The 21747-nt window shown below is 32.1% G+C and overlaps 1 protein-coding gene and 1 long non-coding RNA gene across 3 annotated transcripts in view; one reads left to right on the forward strand and one right to left on the reverse strand.

Moving 5' to 3' along the window:
• Window positions 1-21747, forward strand: part of LOC143042353 (uncharacterized) — a 45160-nt gene that overhangs the window by 20646 nt on the left and 2767 nt on the right. For both annotated transcript variants that reach the window (XM_076214630.1, XM_076214631.1), the window contains exons 6-10: window positions 6778-6833; window positions 11420-11479; window positions 14122-14145; window positions 18834-18905; window positions 20911-20982. In XM_076214630.1, coding sequence (XP_076070745.1) covers window positions 6778-6833; window positions 11420-11479; window positions 14122-14145; window positions 18834-18905; window positions 20911-20982 — 284 coding nt within the window. The remainder of the gene's footprint in view (window positions 1-6777; window positions 6834-11419; window positions 11480-14121; window positions 14146-18833; window positions 18906-20910; window positions 20983-21747) is intronic.
• LOC143042354 (uncharacterized) lies at window positions 1722-5439 on the reverse strand. Its single transcript, XR_012967954.1, has 3 exons — window positions 4720-5439; window positions 3304-3419; window positions 1722-2270 (listed from the first exon to the last, which is right to left on the reverse strand). It is a non-coding gene; the product is annotated as an uncharacterized LOC143042354 (long non-coding RNA).

A 21747-nucleotide genomic window follows, 5' to 3' on the forward strand; every position in this document is an offset into this window, starting at 1 on the left:
TTTTCTATTCCGTCTTACATTTAGACAATATACGTATAGTGTCTTGAAATATGAAATTTATTTGTATGAGGCTTAGAAACGGGAAAATGCGAGGTTCTACCGAGCATTTTCCCGTTTCGTGCCGAATACAAATAAATTTCATATTTCAAGACACTATACGTATATTGTTTTTATCCTGAAACCGATAAAAAATAAAAAAAATAATAAAAATATGAAACAAATATTATTAAAAAAAAGTGTTTGGAATTTCCCCCTTGGGGTACCATTTTGGGGTATTTCCCTATGAGCGTAGTCTAGGCGGTAAGCATTGACAATTTAAGGAATTAGAAAGGGAAAATAAATTTAATTAATAACATTTGATAAACATGGTATATAAATTACCAATTTGAAGACATAACAGGTTTAAATTCATAAAAGTTTGACCATTGTTACTACACGTTGTCATGGTTGTGACGTGACGTTGTAAGTAGGCGGGGCTTATAGGTGAGTTGAGGTCATTGACGTATAAAGCTAACGTTTACCCAGTAAACAATCCAACGTCGACATTACGTTGTGACAACGTAATACTATCGTTGTGACAACGTAGTAAAATTACGTTGGTACAACGTAATTTTGTGAACTCCAAGGCACGTGCTGACAACCATCCACACAACGTTGGCACAACGTAATTTGTGACGTAATTTATTACCATCATAAAACGTTGTAACAACGTCACAGCACAACTATAAATGTCCCTTGTCCTCATTTAATTGATAGAATCAATGCAATTCCATTGAAGAAGTATGTAAACAGGGTCTTTATTTTTTCTTTTGACCCGTTTTAAGCTGTAAATTTTTCTATGTGGGAAAGATGGACAATTGTTTATATGTACTCTATTTCCAAACTGCCAGCTGTATATGAAATTGTCAAAAAGTTGGTTTTTATTAATCTTTGGCAGGTTTCAGTGTGAAATGTATAAATGTCTAGTTTTCCCAAAAATAGTTGTTTAAGGTTTATAAAGTCTTAAAAGTTTTTAACTTTTGCAATACTGAAGTACACGAATTACACATTTCCATTTAACAAATTTGCAACTTTTCTTTCTTTTAACACATAATACTTTTCAAAAAAAGAAATTTTGTATGATGGCCAATAAGACAACCCTCTATCCTAAAATCAAATATTGATGATGTTAGCAATTATAGGTACATGTACAGCCTTCAACATGACATCTTGGTAAGTGCTTCAAATTCTGAATGTTTAGTGTTTCAGTGGCCTAGAACTCAGATTTCACTATGATGGCGGAAATTCTAGAATGAAGGTTTCACTTTGACGACGGAAAACCATTTTTAATGAATTATTCAGAACTACAACAAACTACCATATTTACCTTAATATTTACTGAAAATGCATTCACCTGGATTCACTACACGATTACAAGCTAGGAAAATCGGCCCAAAATCTGACTGTCTAATTTATAAATATATATATTCTACACAATTCATACAAACTTCTAAAAATATCCCAAACATTGCCAAATGAAGAAAATACCTGAAATTCAATTCAACTAACTATTGCTTTTTTCCTTTGACCAACTAGAGAGAGTATAAAAAAAAAGATGTGGTATGATTGCCAATGAGACAACTGTCCACAAGAGACCAAAACCTATCCAACAGTTTAGACTTCTTTTTTCTTACAATGTACATGTAGCTACATATGTACATGAACCAATAAAAAAAATAATAGTTTGTTTCTGAATTTTTAATTTTTATTCCAAATTTTAGTCTTGTGTTGGTTGTATACATTGTACATGTCATTCCAAATGTTGGTTTTCTGCCCTCTAATCAGCTGGGCAATTTGCACAATTGTTTCTGCATACACGTAGTTGGTATTGGTAATGTTTTCTACTCTAGCTCAGTCAATATAGTACACTGGATATGTAGGATGGCTTGTTTCGAAGCTAAGACATTTTCACATATATGTGGTTAAATTTTCGGAATACGAAGTGCGATTTTTTTCACACAACAATTTCTTTGAAAATTTAAAACTTTGAATACATTAAAAAACTCCATAGTTTTTACATATTTATACTTTGATCCTCTACTTTCCAGATCAACACAAATGGTAAAGCTCAGTCACTTGTTAAAAATGAAACATACATGTTCAATATCACTACAGAGACAATTTTTGTTAACACACAACTTTTGTGTTCCTCATTTGATGGCGCATTAGTTCCTCATTTGGAGGTGCATTAGGAATAATGACCCAGCTGGTCTTGTGTTGGTTTCAGATCTCTGAAAAAAAAATCATAAATTATAAAATACAAAAAAATAAATTGATCCCAACTTATCATGCTTATGAATTACAGCAGTTCTTAAAAATTATCCTGTGTTTACACATAATCAATATTTTTTCTATTGCTGGTCCTATAATAAACTACAGATTCATAATTATGTTATGTTGTTACTGAGATGTTTGTATCTTTGCCAATTATACACATTTTGATGATGTATGTTAGAAATTTAACACAATTTCAACAGTATATAATTATTCATAACTTATGATTAACCTTCGTTCTTATTTAAAAAATAAATTTGTTGTTAAATTGAACATGTGTTAATGAAATTATGTCTGTTCCAGAAAATACTATGTCCGCCCCTAAGGGACAGCCCTAAGCCCTTTTTAAAAAAAAAAAAATCCCAGCACCGACAGAATTAAAAATTAATAAGAACAACACTTCCTTTGCATTTTGGTATTTCATACACAACCACCCCCAAACAAAATTTAAGAAAAGAGCTTTCCCTGGGGGAGAGGGGACATAATATTTTCTGGAGCAACCAGTGGTTATTCTACAAATGATAATGAGTCCAAATAATTAATAAAGGAAGTTTGGTTTCACAATATTGTCATTTTTCAATTAATTTAAGATATGCAAAGGATTCTACCTTAATAAATTTAGCATGTACATTGATACAACAAGACCTCATAGCATATGCCAATGAACGCAATCTATAAAATCAACAAATTATAATTTCATCAATAAAATTAATATAAGAAGAATGTGTCCATGAGCCACAAATGATCTTATCAAACTTAATTTAAAGGACATATCTAGAGAACAGTAAAGCAGATGCTCTCCAAATTCAAACTCTGCGTTTTATGATAATAAGCGTTGTGTATTGGTTGCATAACATGTGGTTTAGGCAAACGTTAGATAACAAAATCCAATTTTGAGTTCAATGTACATGTATGTACGTACAGTACAAGAGTTAAACTATATCACTCAGTTAAGGAGGACAGAAAAAGAGCTGATCAACTGATGTTTACCTTTTTAAAATCTTGGTCCAAATTCTTGAGCTGGTGCATGCTTAACTGTTACATGGTTACTGCAATGATTTCCTCAACCTCAGACACATTTGATCGGTGGATTTATATACAAGACTCTGGAAAAAAAAATTAAAAATACGTTCAATTATCTTTTATATTCTTCTGTCTGTTTCATATAAAAAAGAAGATGTGGTATGATTGCCAATGAGATAACTCTTTACAAGAGACCAAAATGACACAGAAATTAACATTTATAGGTAACCGTACTGCCTTCAACAATGAGCAAAGCCCATACCGCATAGCCAGCTATGAAAGACCCGAAATGACAATGTGAAACAATTCAAACGAGAAAATTCACCGCCTTATTTATATAAAAAAAAAAAATGTTAGTCCAACAAATCTTTAGAAGAACAAAGTGACAAATTTAAATGCATTCCAAAATTCATATGTTTTATGATTGATTACAACATGGTTTCTGATCACATATTTAGTGATTGTACATGTAGCTTGTCATTGATAAACATGTAGATTTCATATTATAAATTGTACAGCAAAAAAGATGTCCCTATGTACTGTTTTAACACCTGTAAACTGGGTTTTACCCTGAAAACAAGAAAATTTTACCCAAGACTTGGAAGGCTGTTTTTTTATTTTTTTCTGGGACGCCTTCCTACAACGACCTAATCCTATTACGACAACCGTGATGGCTATCTTAATTTTTTTCTGTGACGCCTATATTTTACAACATCTTTATTGGCACAATTGTCTATTTCCATGTCAGACCCAGTGATACAATGATTGATCGTTTGTTGCTCAACATCCAGTGGCAAATATTTCATGCATGTTAGCGACGACCCCCAGTGATATATGCAGCATTATCATTAATAGGCCGGGTTGGTAATATGCCAAGTTTGAAATGTGCGGAGTTTGTAATGGACCCAAATATCTAAAGTGCTGAGATGTTTAGCTTCACATTTTCTGATATTGATAACATGGATAAGACTTTTATGCTTCAATGATTATCAAAAAATAACAGAGCAGACACTTGTAGCCTTAATATATAGGGATAGTAGCTCTTGTCACAGATAGAAAACAAGTACTTGTGGCTGTGCACCCCTCCCCCTTTTTTTTACTTTCTACAGTTTTTACTTATTTTTAATTGCATATATCTTCAGAAACAACACAAGTTAATCAAGAAATTTGATAAATGGATTCAAATAACACACATCATGGCTAAAATATCTTGTATCAGTGCAATATATTGACAGTATAAGAAAAAGTATCATATTTCAACACGATCACGTATAACCGACTTGAAAGAGGCGCCCAACACGGTAACAGCTGTTTTATTTTCATCAATCAACTTGTTTTTATCATGGAGAACCTATTTGGTGTAATGTGCAATCATTATTTTACCTTTTTCTTTGTTCTGGAATCTGGATCAAGCTAAATTTCCACTGCCAACATTCCTCACTGTTTTCAAAAATCAAGCGGCAAAAGTGCGCATGCTCAGACTTTTCATAGGATGCAGCGGTAAAACCCGAGTACTGCTGAACGTTACACTAATCAAATCGTGAAAAACGATTATGAAATCCAAGTGATAAATGATGACAAAATTTTAATGATATAATAAACAATAAATATTCATATAAAATACATATATTAGAACATTAAAATTGGATTTGTAATATTTTCTTTGACATCTTGATGCAAATTATGTCTGCGGGAAAAAAGGGGGATTTTTTTTTTAAATCGAAAAAATCGTAAATATATTCTAGTGAAGGTGAATGATTGATATATCCAGGAATACTCATTATGACATACCCCAAAAATTCGTCCCATAAAACCAGATTTTTACAATGTATTCACTACGTTCTTATAATGTCGATACGACGTAACAAAATGTTACGTCGGATTATGACAGTTATAAGCACGTTGTCACAACGTAATAAAATGTTACGTCCTGACAAGGTACTAAATTTACGTGAATCCGACGTAATTTCATAACGTCGTCTGTACGTCTGCATCCAACGTTGGATTTTTACGTTCCCACAACGTTGGTACGACGTAAACTCACGACATGACGTTCAGACGACCATTAACCGACGTCGGGAGTACGTCGTGTGTTTACTGGGTATACGTATAGCTTTATCTGTATAGTAAAATAGCTGATTGCAGTATAAATGGTGTATATAGTAACAAATATTTAGGATACTGCAAAAGTTTGAAGACATAATGAACAATAAATGTTTAGACATCGTACACCTTTTTCAGTTAAAATGCGAAGGTCTGAACTAAATGATGGGTTTTGTTTATTTTTGTTTTAAGACCTACATGTATATTTGCTTACATCTACGTCATTTTGATATCTGTTAGATAGTTGTTTATTTTACATCTCCATACCACATCTCCTACTTTTATACAAGCGATTTTTATACAAGTTATGAGGAGACTTTATGCAACCTGTCAGGTGACATGTTTATTTTTTTTATTTCTTTTATTTGCGTGTTAGAGGTATTTAGTCAACATTAATATCGACCATAACTTCTAATTTAATAGTTATCAAAGGTACCAGGATTATAATTTAGTACGCCAGACTCGCGTTTTGTCTAAATAAGACTCATCAGTGACGCTCAGTTCAAAATAGTTGTAAAAGCCAAAAACGTACAAAGTTGAAGAGCATTGAGAACCCAAAATTACAAAATATAATGTTATGAGTTTTCGAAATCATCTTTATTTATGGAATGGTTCTCCCTCGTGCAACGCTCTAAGTCATTATCTGTCCCACTATATTTTGTTCTAATATCAAATCAATCTGTCTTCGAAGTTGCTTGGTAGTTGTTAAGTTGTTATTTTTTTTCCGACGTAGTCGGTATAGTTTCGGTTTGTGCCCTTTGAACTTAAGGACGCTTAACTATGAAAGCAGAATACGCATGCTCGAAAATCCTTTCTGTGATTTGACAAAATGCTGTCATGGTGGGTGATTTGGTTGTGTTTGAAAAAACGTCTCGTTAATTATATCGTGATGGAAAGCAAGTGAAAAACTATAAATATTTGACTAGATCTTACAAAGATTTATATTTTTATTAAAATAATTGTTTCTCCAATAGCTCTTTGCATCCGTGACAGCTGTTTATTTGGGACAATTATATAATTTTTAATGTAAACTTTGTTGTACGAACGTACATGACTTTTAGAACGCACCTACGCATGTGAGATTTCCGTGGGGTTTTGGTGAATGTAAACAGAAAGATACGAGGACCGAGAATACTGAACACAAACAGAGAAAACGTTATTTAAATGGTATCTTTGTGCTTCTGAAGGTTATCGAAATGATAGTTTTTAACATATACTCAAATTTAAATACGTCGGATATCTTTTTTAAAGATAGTTCTTGTTTAGATTCGGATGTTTTCACTCTTTTTTTTTAGATTAAGTTATGTCAAAGTTATTTTTATAACCCTTTTTATTCAGAAAAGAAACTCCAAATACTGTACCGGATAAAGAAAAACAACATGTAACAACTGAAGGTATGCAAAGATTTAATTTTCTGATTCAAAAGAAAAACCCTGCTTCATCTGTTCAATAAATCTGTTTTAACGATTCCTGTCACGTTTTACAGAAACTACCTTTTACAACATCATACATTAGTTACATATATATATATTACGTGATATATGATTTACATAAACTTGCTTTCCTCGGAATTTATAATATATATACTTGTCACATCACCAACAATTGCCACACTTTGTCTACACATCTTGATCGAACGTTTTTTTCATATTTTATTTCATTACTACTTTGTTAAAATGTACTTTCCATGAGTATGTTATATTGCACCGACTAAATGTTATACTCTTAATTTTAAATATTAAGTTTCAAACGTACAATTTAGGTAGACATTTCCTGTTTTAAGATAACTTCTTCAGGAGCCAAAAGTCAAAACCAGAAAAATACAGGTTACTCCTTAATTATGACGTCTGATGTATACATATGTCATGGACACATACTGGTTTGTCGCGCCTGCGACGAAAGTCGAGGACAATTAGAGATAGTGATTGTTATTCCGGCGACTGCAAAGGCGACAACAATTGAAACCTTATCTGCCTAAATAATTAACATCAATTCCATCAGCAATCAGAGCCGGGCTTCAAAGTTCTTGTGAAACTACCTATTCTAGAGTTGACGTGAATCAGATGTCGATGCTGACTATTTCCAAATATCTTTTAGTGTAGTTAAAATCTAAGATATTTTCAGCTTTGTTTCATAGAAAAGAATGTCCAACGTAGACACAAGTAGGTCTTAGGGAGAAATAAATTCTACTTTGTATAAAAAAAAAACATTCCGATTCAAACCAAAAATTCCCTGAAACTGACATTATGAAGATGCTTAATGTCCTGATGGACAACATTTGTGTAACGTTCGGAGGACGTGTTTTTCAACAAACAATCGTCATTCCTATTGGAGCGAGCTGTGCCCTTTTTTGCCCACTTGTTCCTTTATTTAAAGGAGGAAAGAAAAGAAGTAAGCAGTATACTTACCGCTAAATGGATGATGTTCTTTCACTAATTAGTTCGAAATTTCATGACTTTGTTGAACTCATCTATCCAACCGAACTTGAGATAAATGATAAAACAGATACAGCTAAGTCTGCCTCACATCTTGACTTAAATCTAGAAATTGACAATAAGGGTCGGTTGAAAACAAAAAAATGCGACAAAAGAGATGATTTTAGTTTCCTTTTTGTTAACTCGTCATTTCCATGCATCCGAAATTTCAGCACGCCTGTATACGGAATACAACCTCAGTTGATACGATATACTCAAGTGATTGTATTTCTTATCATGATTTCTTTGATGGAGGGTTGCTGCTCACATAGAAGCTTTTAAACCAATAGTTCCAATGTGAAGTTGAAATCATTATTCCGCAAATTTGCCATCACGAGTTGGTTGACATTTATAGAATGTCAGTTTCACAGATCACAGGAGACATGTTCCAAATTTCGCGACTACAATTCTGTCCCACTTTTTTCCCGAATATGACCTACAGATTTAGACTTGATACTGAGTTGGTACTAATAGGAGCAACACAATATGTGGCATATGTGGAGCAAGATCTGCTTACCCTTCCGGAGCACATGAGACCCCCCCAGTTTTAGGTAGGGTTCGTGTTGCTCGGTCTGTAGCTTTCTATGTTTTGTGTATAATTATTGTTTGTTAGTCTTTTTGTTTTTAGCCATTACGTTGTCAGTTTATTTTCGACTGAGTCTGGTATATTTTGCCTCTATATGATAATAACTATTTGTCATAGATTAAGGATATATGTTGTACATGTATGAAGCTACATTACTATCAGTACATATCAGTTCGACGACTATTTTGGGATCCATCCTCCTAGGACATGGTCTGGTGAATTAGAATTAATTAGCAATTTTTAATGATATATCTTTCTACCAAAGTTATACATGTTATATTGAACAACTTACAATAAATAGCCTTTTCAATAGTCGTCTGGCGCGAAAAGGACAATAACTCAATTTTAGAATTTAATATTTTTGGAGACGGTCAATTTCCGGAATTCCATGCTTGATCATCCCGATTTTTTCTTTGGCCGTTGACAACAGAATTATTGCTGCATTCTTTGACAATAAGGTATATTTTACAAGACAGTATTATCAATGTATTATCGTGGTATCAATATATGTCAGAAATGTAAGATACCTGAATTATTTGTAATTTTGGCAAGGACAATTCATCACGTCCCCTGAAAACATGATTTTGTAAAATATCACTTATCGGCATCTCCGGGCGGCAAGACAGATCAATTTCTTGATAATCCTTACTACAGCATTCTGATTGTTATTAATTGCTACATATTACCGCTTTTTTGTTAATCAATGTTTGTTTACATCATCAACAAATGTGAGTAACATTCTAGGTCGAGTTGTCGTTCGTGGTGTATAGTTTATTCCAAACCATTGTTTGTTTCTGGTACAGGTTGGCAGTTGTTTATAAACAATAAAGTTGTTGCAACATAAACACATGTTATTTTCAGTGTGTATGTGTGTTTTTTCTTTCTTTCTAATTAGTTATGATTGTTTATAAAAACAAAATGTTTTTAAATTCATTTGGAAGACAGGATTGTCATGTAATTGTTATTTCCCTTGTTTAAAAATAGAAATTGCGTGTTTCTATATTTAACGATTTGCATGACACTATTTAGTACATATTTGTTAAATAATATAGATATTGCTGTTTTGAATTCATTGTTAAAGAGAATTATAAATGTTCTAAAATTAAATATTTGCATCGTTGCTTATCATTTATAACCTTTGTTGAAAGACTTAATCATTTTAGATAAGTTGTTTGAAAATATTGTTGGTTACAAACTTCCTTCTGTTGTTTGATTGAAAGCAGTCAATGACGCTTTTCAAGGACTGCCAACGCTAATACTGTATATGGTTGGTAACAACATTGAATGATTGAGATTTTTATGAACTGACATTCAGTCCGACCATGGGAAGCTGTGCTCTGCCGGATGCGTGCTCAATTATTGGAGTCATTCAATGCTACATTTCTCCACTTGAGGTCTACATAATAAAAATTGTACTTATTGAAAAAAATATATATTGTTTTCATTTATTTTATTTAGATAGCGCTATCACATTCGGCATCCATCGTATTTTTATTTATCAGTTGTCAAATTAGACCAATTTGTGGTCTGCATCCCCTGCATAATTGATCCTTTTACATACATGTCAGACCTCACTCCTTTATTTCTTTAATGGCTTTCAGTTATTTGGTGGACACAGGGAATTGATTCCCAGTTCCCTCCCCAAACTCCTACTTCACTCCATATTCTGTTCCTCTGCACTCTTATTTTTTCATCAACAAGAATTATCCCTGTTTTATCAAACTTTTCTCACGATTAAGACCAACCTGCCTCAAGTTTTCATCCATCAAATTCTCATTTCTAGTCCTCTTATTCCACAGTTCCCATAATTCTGTCCAACCTCTTTAAAGTGTCCCAATGACTCGCACCCATTAACAACCCATCATTCGACAAATTATATTAAACAACCTGATTTGTCTCCTATATGCAAGAATTACGAGTAAGGTTTCTTTGCTTTAATATAAATGGCATTTTTTTTTCACACGTCTCGTTTTTGAACTCCCATACGTATTTGTTACTATCAACTATATGACATCAATGCACACAATTCAAACGATCTTTTCACAAAACCACAAAAATTGCATAGCAAATACATTCTCAGGATTTTTAATAAAGTTTACTTTGCGAGCACAAAGAGAGGAATTAATTATAAAACAATTTGGTAAAGCAAAATAAATATCTAAAAGATGTTTTAAAAATAGACTATAGTGGATGAGCTACCCCTTCGTGTAACAAGATTTATCTCTCTTGGGATTTAAACACATTGAGATCGAGATTGAATTGTTTCCCTTTGATAACAACCAGTTCCAAAGCAAAATTATTTGTTTGCTGATTTGTAATTGATTAACAATATTTTGATAAACGAAAAGGATAATACTTTCAATTTCGAGGTCTCACAAAGGCTTTATCACCTTCTATTCTAATTTTACATTAAAAACCCAAATTTAGATGAAAAGGCTACAATAAACAACTATACTTTCTATAAAATTACATTACTGTCTGTACATATCTGTGTGTCGAGCATTTTCGGGCCCTGTCTACCCAATTATGGTTCAGTGACTGAATAAATAAGCAATGTTTCTGCCCATCAGATTGACTTTTTCAGAATTTTATGCATATAGGCGAGATATATCTCGGTGTATTTTAATATCTGTTTATTTATTAAATATTGAAGACTAAACTATTTCTTGTCTATTGTATGCTCCGTGTGGAATGGTAAAACAAAACAATGAATAAAGTTTCCTTTTATTTATTGTTTTATCTTTATTAAAACATCTTAATCAAGTTGTAAACATAGTCAAAATCAACATTTTTATTCAAGGTCATAACGATAAAATTCAATCCACAGTACTATTTAAAGAATTCCAACTTTTTATATGTAGATTTATTATCTGCTAGTCACAATATAATATTTATCTCGAATGCTTTCCATTGTTTTCAGGGGAAATAAGGCCGGCAACGGAAAGCAATAATATAACAGAGCTATTAATATTTTGGTTCGGTAAGTACTGACATTGTTCTTCAATGTTCATTATCAGACTTAAGAAAAGGAAAATCATCAATTAAAGGTTATATAAATTTGGTGCCCTAATGCGTCTGGCATGCTCAATGATTTTTTTTAAACTTTTTTTTTTATTTTAAGAATATCATTATGCGATTTGGGTAATCCGTATTTCGCTGAAAGTCCTACATGACATAATTATATGCCTAAATAAGACAATATACTTTTAATCATATGCAGCATAAAATATTTGACAAATGTACGGCTCATTTAACACTCCTGAGCCAAGCGTGCAGAAATATAAATCAAAAACTTGAATTCCCCAAAAAATGTGGTCCCTTACCTAAGACAATTTGTGTTGAAATTATAAAAAAGACATTTAACAAATTAAGGTATACATATTTGATAACAATCTTATTTTAATATAGTTTACTTTGTACCTCTATCCATAGAAAGGCTTCAAATTTGCCACTTTCGTGTACAGTAATTTCGTTGTTATACGTGTTTGAATAATAGACATATTTTTTAACTATGTAATTCTGATCAAATTTCAATAGCATTTGCTATATTAAATTTTCCAATGAAAAGTAAAAGAAAAGATTAAAGATAAGAAGGGTACAATAAAACAAATTATGACCTTTTTCAAATACGTTCAATTTAATTCCTTTTCTAAAGAGAGGGGAAAGATACCAAAGGGACATTCGAAATTAAGTTTCGTGATACAGTTGAACTGCATATAAAATGATAGTATTGAGAGCAACATGTAATTATTTAAACCTTCATTATGGTCCTTTGTCACCAATTAAAAAAATGTAGATGTAGGTATAATTGCCAATGAGACAACAATCCACCAAAAGTCAAATGAAGAAATTGTAAGAAATTAAAGACAACCGTGCGGCCTGTAACAATGAAAAAAACACACCATATAGTTGGCTACCAAGGGCCCTGACAAGAAAAATATGAAACAATTAAATTAAAAAATATATACAAAAACAATTATATCGGACATGAGCATACGACAACCACAAAACATCTAATGAAACCACAGACATGGCAAGGAATTAAATATATACACTACTAACATAAAAGGCACAAAAGACAAATCTGAGAGATTTCGCAGTTACTGACGACTAGTTCCAAGCCTATAACACTTTATACAAAAAATCATGTATTCAAGACTAAAACTTGTTTGAATAGCCATACAATGTATGTATTAAACATTTGTAAGTATTACACTCATACATGTATCTGTAAACTCATGGAAAAACAAAGCCTTCGTTGGACTTTTAACTGTATGCATGAGAAAATTGCATTTACCTATTATTACCATTCAAAGTAAGGTGTAAATTGTAACAATTCTTTGTTAAAAAAAAAAAGATTTTTATCCAGAAAGTGCTTCGGACGCACAAAATCGAAAAGTGATATTTTTATCTCAAATCATAGTTATTTAATGTCAAAGGTCCTGTTCTGATCTCTATAAATTGTGAAATCCGTGTAAATGTAATAGCTTAAAATCTTAATTCAGATGTAACAATTAACAGGCGAAGTAGCTGCACTTAAAATTTAAACTACAAGCCGTATTATAACTCGGTAAATTTGGAAGCTCGTGATAGATTGAATGATATACATTACACTAAAATTGATATGTATACCTTCATTTTTGTATTGGCTTTCATAAGTTATAAACCAGCATTTGAAATACGTGGTCTTCATATCTCAATGTGGTTTACATTACAAAACATATCAGCATTTCGATAAATAAAAAAATGTTATTTGACAGTTCAGATTAGGATTTGTTTGATTTTTATCCTCTTAAAAGTTTCATATTTTTATTTTTAACATTGAAGCATTTATTTATTGGTTGACTATCAAGTGACTGGTTTTCCTTCTCACTGTATTCAAGTGATTCCAGTTGTGCAATAACTCTTAAGCAAAAGGAAACAATTTCATTTGGTCAATTTTGACATTTACGACCGGAAAAAGAATCAACAGGTGTTAAATTCAGATGTGTAACATTCTTTTCAAAACGTCTCATCTTGTGGTCTTCTAATTTTAATTTCATTTATATAATGCAGTGTTTGAAAGTATAATTGTCCGGACGGAAAATCCCCGAGGATTTTGTTTTTATAAAAGTTCACAATTAACTGATAGTTACAAGTTTTACATTGTATATGGACACAATGTTAGAGCTTTTGCCTTAACACATATTTCATTGGCACCCTTATAAGTAAAAATCAGGAAACATACACAAACCACCAAATTCATTAAAATACGTTATTTCATACATTTAAACACGTGAACAGTTAATATTGCAAGTTAATCAAGAAAAAGACTGTCGCTCGTTGGTCCTGACTGATTCAAAGTCACTGATTTGTAATGCTAAAAAGTATTCTCAGTCAACATTTTAACGCCGTTTTGAAAGTTGTTATATATTTATATTAAGAAACGAAAAACATACTCCATGTCTTTATACTGCATGAGTCTCTCTGCAGTTCGATTATTTGCTTCACTTAATTTAAGAAAAATCAATGTTCAAATTGACAATAACCGTCAATGTTAATATTAGACTTTGACAAATTTTTAATGTTTGGTGTTGGGTTCTTTTGTAGACAAATGATTGTAATGAACTGTTTACATTTCAGTTATTGGTTTATTCGTTTGGATAGGTAAGCATTTTAACTTTTAACTTCTATCTAAAATTTAACATATTTTTTTTTATATATTTAAATGAAATAATATCAATAAAAATATTAGAATTAAACATCTTTATGTTTGTATAACCGAATACGACAAATTTCAAGAGCATCACTCGGAATGCCGCTATAGTAGAGAATGATCGCTTCAGACAACCCCAGTTCACCAACGATTTTAATTGTTCACGTAGCTCAATATATTTGCTTTATAAATAGTGTTTTGAAAACTTGTTTTTCTAACTATACAGATTATACCGTTTGATACCCATGAAACTGCTATAATAAATATTTGTGAGCAACATAAATCAAGAAGTCATTCAACAGTCTTAAGAGAGGCGAAGGATACCAAATTGACATTCAGACTCATAAGTCGGTCAGTCGTAAAAACCATTGCCAAAGTGGGGCTTCTGTTTGCCTATATAGGAAATGTTCAAGTACGTTCCGAATAGGGACACTAAATCACGCTATCTGAATGGTTTTTTTTAAAGAACCTAAGCAACAAATCTGGTGCAAGACAACAATTTTTTCCGTATCCAGTATAACAGTACTATAATTTTCTAATGACAGTCCAAATGGTACCGTTCTTCGTCCCTAACGGCCTCTTTTACATGACATATCTTGTGTACTTATTGTGAAGTTGTGAACATGCATGAAATATTTGCCATTGAACGTTAAGCAACCAACAATCATTCAATCATTTTCAAAATTCTTTTTTGCATATTGTGAGCATTTAAAGCTGGTTGAAATTAATAAAACAATAGAACTCAGAAACATTTGATAAGTTCCATGTTAAAACCCCATCACCTTTATTTTCAATGGAATCAAACAATTTTTATCACTTTCTTACACATTTTCCCTACCTCGTAAAACATATAATTAGGGTGGGGGTGAAGTGGTATGCGCCAAACAAAAGTTTACAGAGAAAATGTTCTTTTAATTCTATAACATTTTCTCCAATATACAGACTTCTTAGTATAATTTGTGAAGTAGCTCTTTTCCGCCTTTTCAAACATTTATGATCGGAACCTTTACATAAGGAAAAATGAAAATTCCTCTCTGTTTAATTTACTAAGGAATTGATGCAATCAATATCATCAACGTTCTACATCACAAGGAGATATCATCTAAAATTCCAATTTATTTTCAAAATCAGTCTGTTCATATTGTACCCTACAGTTACACCAAAATCATTGCACCCAAAGTATTTTTAAAACTATAAACAAACATTGCATTATTGGATTTAGAGCAATACCTAAAAATCCCTCTGACATGTGACTGTTCCCGCTCGCCTTATAATTACAGCCTATAAGAGGGTCCATGTTATTAATGGGGATTTAAACATAATTCAACATGCAAATCTCCAAAAGGTGGTTTCTCATGGTCATAAGTTAAGAGAACCCCAACACATCAATAGGAAACATAACTTCAAAATAACTATGGATTCCAGTGAAGACTACGCCAGAGCATTGGCTTAACTTGAAAAAGTTGAACTCGACACTTTGTGAGAATAGGTCAAAATTATCAGCTCTCTGATAAAACGTTGCATTTATATTTTAAAAACTATGTGAATGATCGACCGTTTTCAGAGTCAAAGAGGCTGTAAAATGTCTAAAATCATCTCTTCGTGATAAGTGTGTTGTTGTTCCTGTAGACAAAGCTTCAAATAATATTGTCTTTTTATGTAAATCGTTTTAATACGAGTGTCTTGTAAAAGAATTTGGAATATATAAATGAGCACTCAGGTAATTCCACATACAAAAGCATATCATTTGACAAGGATGAGATTTTGGCGAATCATAATTTCTTCATGACTTCAATGAACATTACATTGAACAACAAATCGGAGAATTAACCTTGTTTGTATTGGATACCTTAGCTTCACAAAGTTCTGTACAAACTACGGTACATTGCCGGACCATCTGAATGTTCGACCAAAAAATTGCCCATTATACATGTTATATGGGCTCATATTTTCCGCAACGAAATAGGTTCTTTAACTGTTTACTCGTGTAGTGGTATTGACCATGTGGGGATTTAAAAATAAAACCAAACCTAAAGAACTTCTGGATAATTTTAAATCTCGATCTTTTTCTGAAATTAAATACTATCAAAACTTTTGATTTTTTAACCCTGTACACCATTATTCCCCATGTGAAATTGAAAAATTCTCTAAAAGAAATAATCCTCAATGCTTTCAACTGAAAAATGGTAGCATACGTTATAAATTACTAACTTTGGGATACCATAAGACATATTTTGTTAATAGTGAACAAAAAGATAAACATGCTATAGCTTAACAAAGGAACAAGTGATCAGTTTGCGGGAGTTTCTTATTGAGAACATATTTGTTGAATTTGAAGGTAGACTTTTTCATTAAACTGTCGGCATTCATATGAGAACGATTTGTGCGCCTCTCCCTGTCGACCTCTTCTTATTTTCAGATGAATTGGAGTTCCTTCAGACACATGTCAAAATCAAAAAGATCGTCCGAGCCAGTATTGTCATAAATCTGCATATCATTTCATATATAATATGTAAAGCTAGGTTCACACTGCCGATCAGATCAACTCGATGATCCCGATTGTCCAAATTTCCACGACCAAGCTCGACCAAATTCTTGATCGGGCCTGTTTACGACTTCTAACCGACCGCAATCCGACTGTACACGACCTCAACTCGACCATTCACGACTCCTTAATGAATTCATCTCGACTCCATCCCGATAACAAAATGAATACTTATTCGATAATTCCGATCAATTCACGATCTTTACACGATCTTTACTCAACTAGCTAGACCAAATCAACTATTCACTATATCAGTCTGATCTCCATCAGACCAGATAGACTTGATCGTATATGAGATTCGAAGAAAAATGCACGGGATTATATTTATCAACTGTAAAGAATCACAGGTATAAAAAGACATTTTTGTTACTAATGATAAACAATTGCACTTTTTGAATCACTACATTCACTATCAATATTTTACATGTTTAAATTGACAATTGCCGTCAATGTAAATAGTAGAGCTTGATAAATCTTTTTTGTTTGCTTTTTATAAAAATATTGATTGTAGTAGTGAACTGTTTATATTTCAGGTATTGTTTTTTTAGGTAAGAATTAATTTCTATCTTACAATTCTTTACCGCGATTACATAGTCAAACGATAACTAAGGTATAAATAAAAAAAATAACGATGATAATCAAAATCATATGAAGTTTGAATAAACAGCTGCGCCATGAGCGCATGATACGCCCGACGCCTTATGTGGAAGTTTTATGCAATAATCATAATAGTTTCTGAGAAAGTTTTAAGCAATAACCATATATTGTTTTTGAGATACGGCGGGACATGTGAAACCCTCCCCCCCCCCTCCTCTCTTTTTTTTTTTTTACAAAAAACTAAATATCACTATAAAAAAATTGAAACAAAACCAAAAAATATACAGATCTTCAGATTAGTATAACAAAGACATGTGTAAAGTTTTAAGCAATAATCATATGTTGTTTTTAAGATACGGCGCGACATGTAAAAAAAAACTTCTCTGTTTGTACAAAATACTCAATAACTCAAAAATAAAATTTTGAATCATCACTAAAAAGTATACAGATCTTCAGATTAACATAACAAGTGTGTAAAGTTTTAAGCAATAATCAAAAATCGTTTTTTGAGATACGGCGCGACATGTGAAACAACACACCCCTGTTTTAGTTACAAAGTGCCGTAACTCAAAAAGTTTTAATCTTATTTTCATCAAAAAGTATACAGATCATTTGACCATCATAAGAAACAACTATATTAGGTTTCATGAAATTTGGATAAGTCGTTCTCAAGTTATGGTGCGACATGTTTACGCCGGACGGACAGACGGACAGACAGACGGACGGACGCAGGACATTTGTATACCATAATACGTCCCGTCAAAATTTTGACGGGCGTATAAAAACAGCAATTCAGTTGATGTCCGATCATTGAAGACTTTGTTTAGAATATGTTTGTTATAAATCCGATTTCCACAACGAGAATTATGAGCATCATAACATATCGTGTGTTTTAGCTCACCTGACTTAACAGGCATGCAGTTTTTTTGTTTTTCTCTTGAAAACTACTAAATAGGAATAACAGTAAAGAGTAAAAATTGTAAACAATAAGATTTACAAATTAGCGGATATCGCCAAATGACCCGCCTTAGAATGATGTTTACTATTCTTATTGACAGAGGATTTTTTTTAAAGTAAAACTTTCCTTCAAAATATAACTTACAAATAGGTCAACAAATCTTTATGCCTTATATCATTTATTGACCCTGATAGACTTATTTACCATAGTAACTAATTTTGCAGAAACCATAATAAAAGAAATTGTTCAAAGTGTGAAAGTGTTTTTTTATTCAGGAAATAAAATTAATAATCCGAAACCTGTGTTACTTTTCTCTCTGCATATACGATTAATAGTCATGCAAATATTACTGTTATTATTCTTAAGAAAAAAATGTTTTTAACTACTTTATTATTGTCAACTATAAGTCGAAATGGCAAAAATTAAGTTACACTCACCTTAAGCTCTGCATCTAGTTTCTTTTTATTGGTACGTATAATGTACAAGATCGTTATATAAGTATAGTATCTATCTATTACTTTCCCTCATACATATTATAGACAAAAGTGCAACGGAGAATGGAAGTACAGCCACGAAGAAATCGAATGAAACAGCTACCCAGTCCCAACCAGGTACCTTCATTATTCATAAAACATACATATGTATTGTCACATATAAAAGTAATATTTAGCCGTTTATATCTGACTTTACAGAGGGTTTTTTTGTTCACAGTTGAAGACTTTACAGCTACTTTGAATTGCTTGAAACTAATTATTTTGACTGTTTGATATTTGTCTCATTGAGAGCAATACCACATCTCTTCGTGTAAACTACAAGATTTGTATATGTTAGTGAGACAAAGGCTTTAACGAACAGATGAACATAAATAAGTTTCACTTTCATAGACCTGCATGTTGGTCTTAAACAGTTTGCAAACTATCTTCTAAGAGTTGCCAAAAACACGAATAGGATAACTCTACGACATGTGTAAGGCAAAAGCAACAAATTATTACAAAAATTTCTTTATTTGAATAATGAACATTTGTTAAATGCAATTGCTCCCTATCTGAAGAAAACTTTGAAAAAAATGTTTTCCATTCGTTAGATGTGTTTGAGCTTTTGATTTTTGCCATTTGGTTAGGGACTTTCCGTTTTGAATTTTCCTCGGAGTGAGAGAAATTTATGTATTACTGAAAAATTATTACACCAGGGTTTTCGATATCACAAACTAGTCAAAACATTTACTAAATTTTATCATCGGTATAAAGACATCATTCGTAAATATAGCTCAACATGCAGACTTCTAATACGTTCAGGTATTTCACATCCATTTTTTTATGGAAATATTCTTTATAAAGCACAAAGGTGTAAGTATTCACCTCAGAAACTTACAAAACCTTTGAATAGACTTATTAAGAAGGGATATAATTACGATACTGTTGTCAAGTCATTAAAGATTGCATATTTTGGCGTTAATATTGAGTCACTGATAAGGTCTTTGCATCGGAACTAAACACATTTATTCTAAAAACAGTTGTTGGCATGACACGGGTTATGTTCTTCTCATATATGTTATGATGGTATGATACTAAACCCCTAACGGAAAGGATTATGCCTGATGTTCATATGATGAAATCATAATCTTTCAGTCAGTTTAATTGAAGTCTGGAGCTGGCATGTCAGTTAACTGCTAGTAGTCTGTTGTTATTTATGTATTATTGTCATTTTGTTTATTTTCTTTGGTTACATCTTCTGACATCAGACTCGGATTTCTCTTTAACTGAATTTTAATGTGCGTATTGTTATGCGTTTACTTTACTACATTGGTTAGAGGTATAGGGGGAGGGTTGAGATCTCACAAACATGTTTAACCCCGCCGCATTTTTGCGCCTGTCCCAAGTCAGGAGCCTCTGGCCTTTGTTAGTCTTGTATTATTTTAATTTTAGTTTCTTGTGTACAATTTGGAAATTAGTATGGCGTTCATTATCACTGGACTAGTATATATTTGTTTAGGGGCTAGCTGAAGGACGCCTCCGGGTGCGGGAATTTCTCGCTACATTGAAGACCTGTTGGTGACCCTCTGCTGTTGTTTTTTATTTGGTCGGGTTGTTGTCTCTTTGACACATTCCCCATTTCCATTCTCAATTTTATTTATAAGGTATATCTTCGCTAGATGTTCCAATACTTTTGGTCTTCTGTTTCAAACTAATATTCCTTTGATATAAGATTTATGCTTACAATAAAGCTTTGGATTCAAGAATTTTGAAGAAGAGGCGAAAGATAAGCAATGAATAAATGTCAAAAAACAAACAACAATTGTGCTGATTTCAGTTCTTCTTCCTAACGAATCTTTTTGAACATTTTCTGAGGTTAACACCTTATTCACGAAACAAAATTGATAATTCCAGACATCTTTATGCTTATTTTCTGCATATTCGCTTACTTGTCATGCAGATATGTCATGTACTATGGTTAAGAATATTTTTTGAATCTGCTTTATTATTGTAAGTCAAGATGGCTAAAGTAAAGTTACGCTTACCTTCGGTGTTTTATCCAGTTTGTTCATTGGTACGTATTTTGTACGTAATCGTTATATCTAAATTATTTATTTTTAACTTTCCATCGTTCCTATTATAGACAAAAGTGCAGCAGAGAATGACATTACTGACACGAAAAGATCAAGTGAAACAGCCACCGCGTCCCAAACAGGTACTTTGATATTCACAATAATATACATATCTATCTTCACATAATAATTAGCCTTGTAGAGCGGACTCTACCTTACGATAGTAGTTGTATTCATTTTTGAAAGCGGTAGTGTTACTATAAATTTCTGGAATTTTTCTGATTTGGTTATTTTGGATAGTTGTCTCATTGAGATAAGAATATTGATCCGAAGTTTTGTTTTTGTAAGTGTCACAAATGCTTCAACGAGGAGATGAAAATAAAATACGTTTCTCATTTGAAAATAATCAGAGTAACCTTTCATAGTTTTACATGCTGGTCTCAAAGGTTTTGAAAAATATCGTCCAATTGTTGCCAATAACAAACCTCTGTCAAATGCAAATACGATCTATCTAAAGAGGACTATGACGAAAAGGTAAACGGACAGAAAGCCACAAGACAAAAAGTAACAGGACATAAAGTCACAAATTTGGTAGGACAAGAAAACACAAATAATCTGTTGACAATTTGTTGAATATATAAGAGAAATATCTTTAAAAATTAAATTTTTTGTACATAATCATATATTCATATTAAAGTATAAGAAATTTCTCATTATACTTAAAAACTGAAGATTAATCAGATTAATTTTAATCATGCAAAAGAAAGATTTCTTGACACCATGCATGAAGCCATTTAAGTGCCAAACCACTTTGACATTTTGTTTTGTAACACTTGTTTGATCATCTTTGATATTTTTTTGCTAAATTTGTTTACAAGAGGGACGAAAGATACCAAAGGGACAGTCAA

Source organism: Mytilus galloprovincialis, chromosome 8, assembly GCF_965363235.1.
Source record: "Mytilus galloprovincialis chromosome 8, xbMytGall1.hap1.1, whole genome shotgun sequence".
Lineage (NCBI taxonomy): Eukaryota > Metazoa > Mollusca > Bivalvia > Mytilida > Mytilidae > Mytilus > Mytilus galloprovincialis.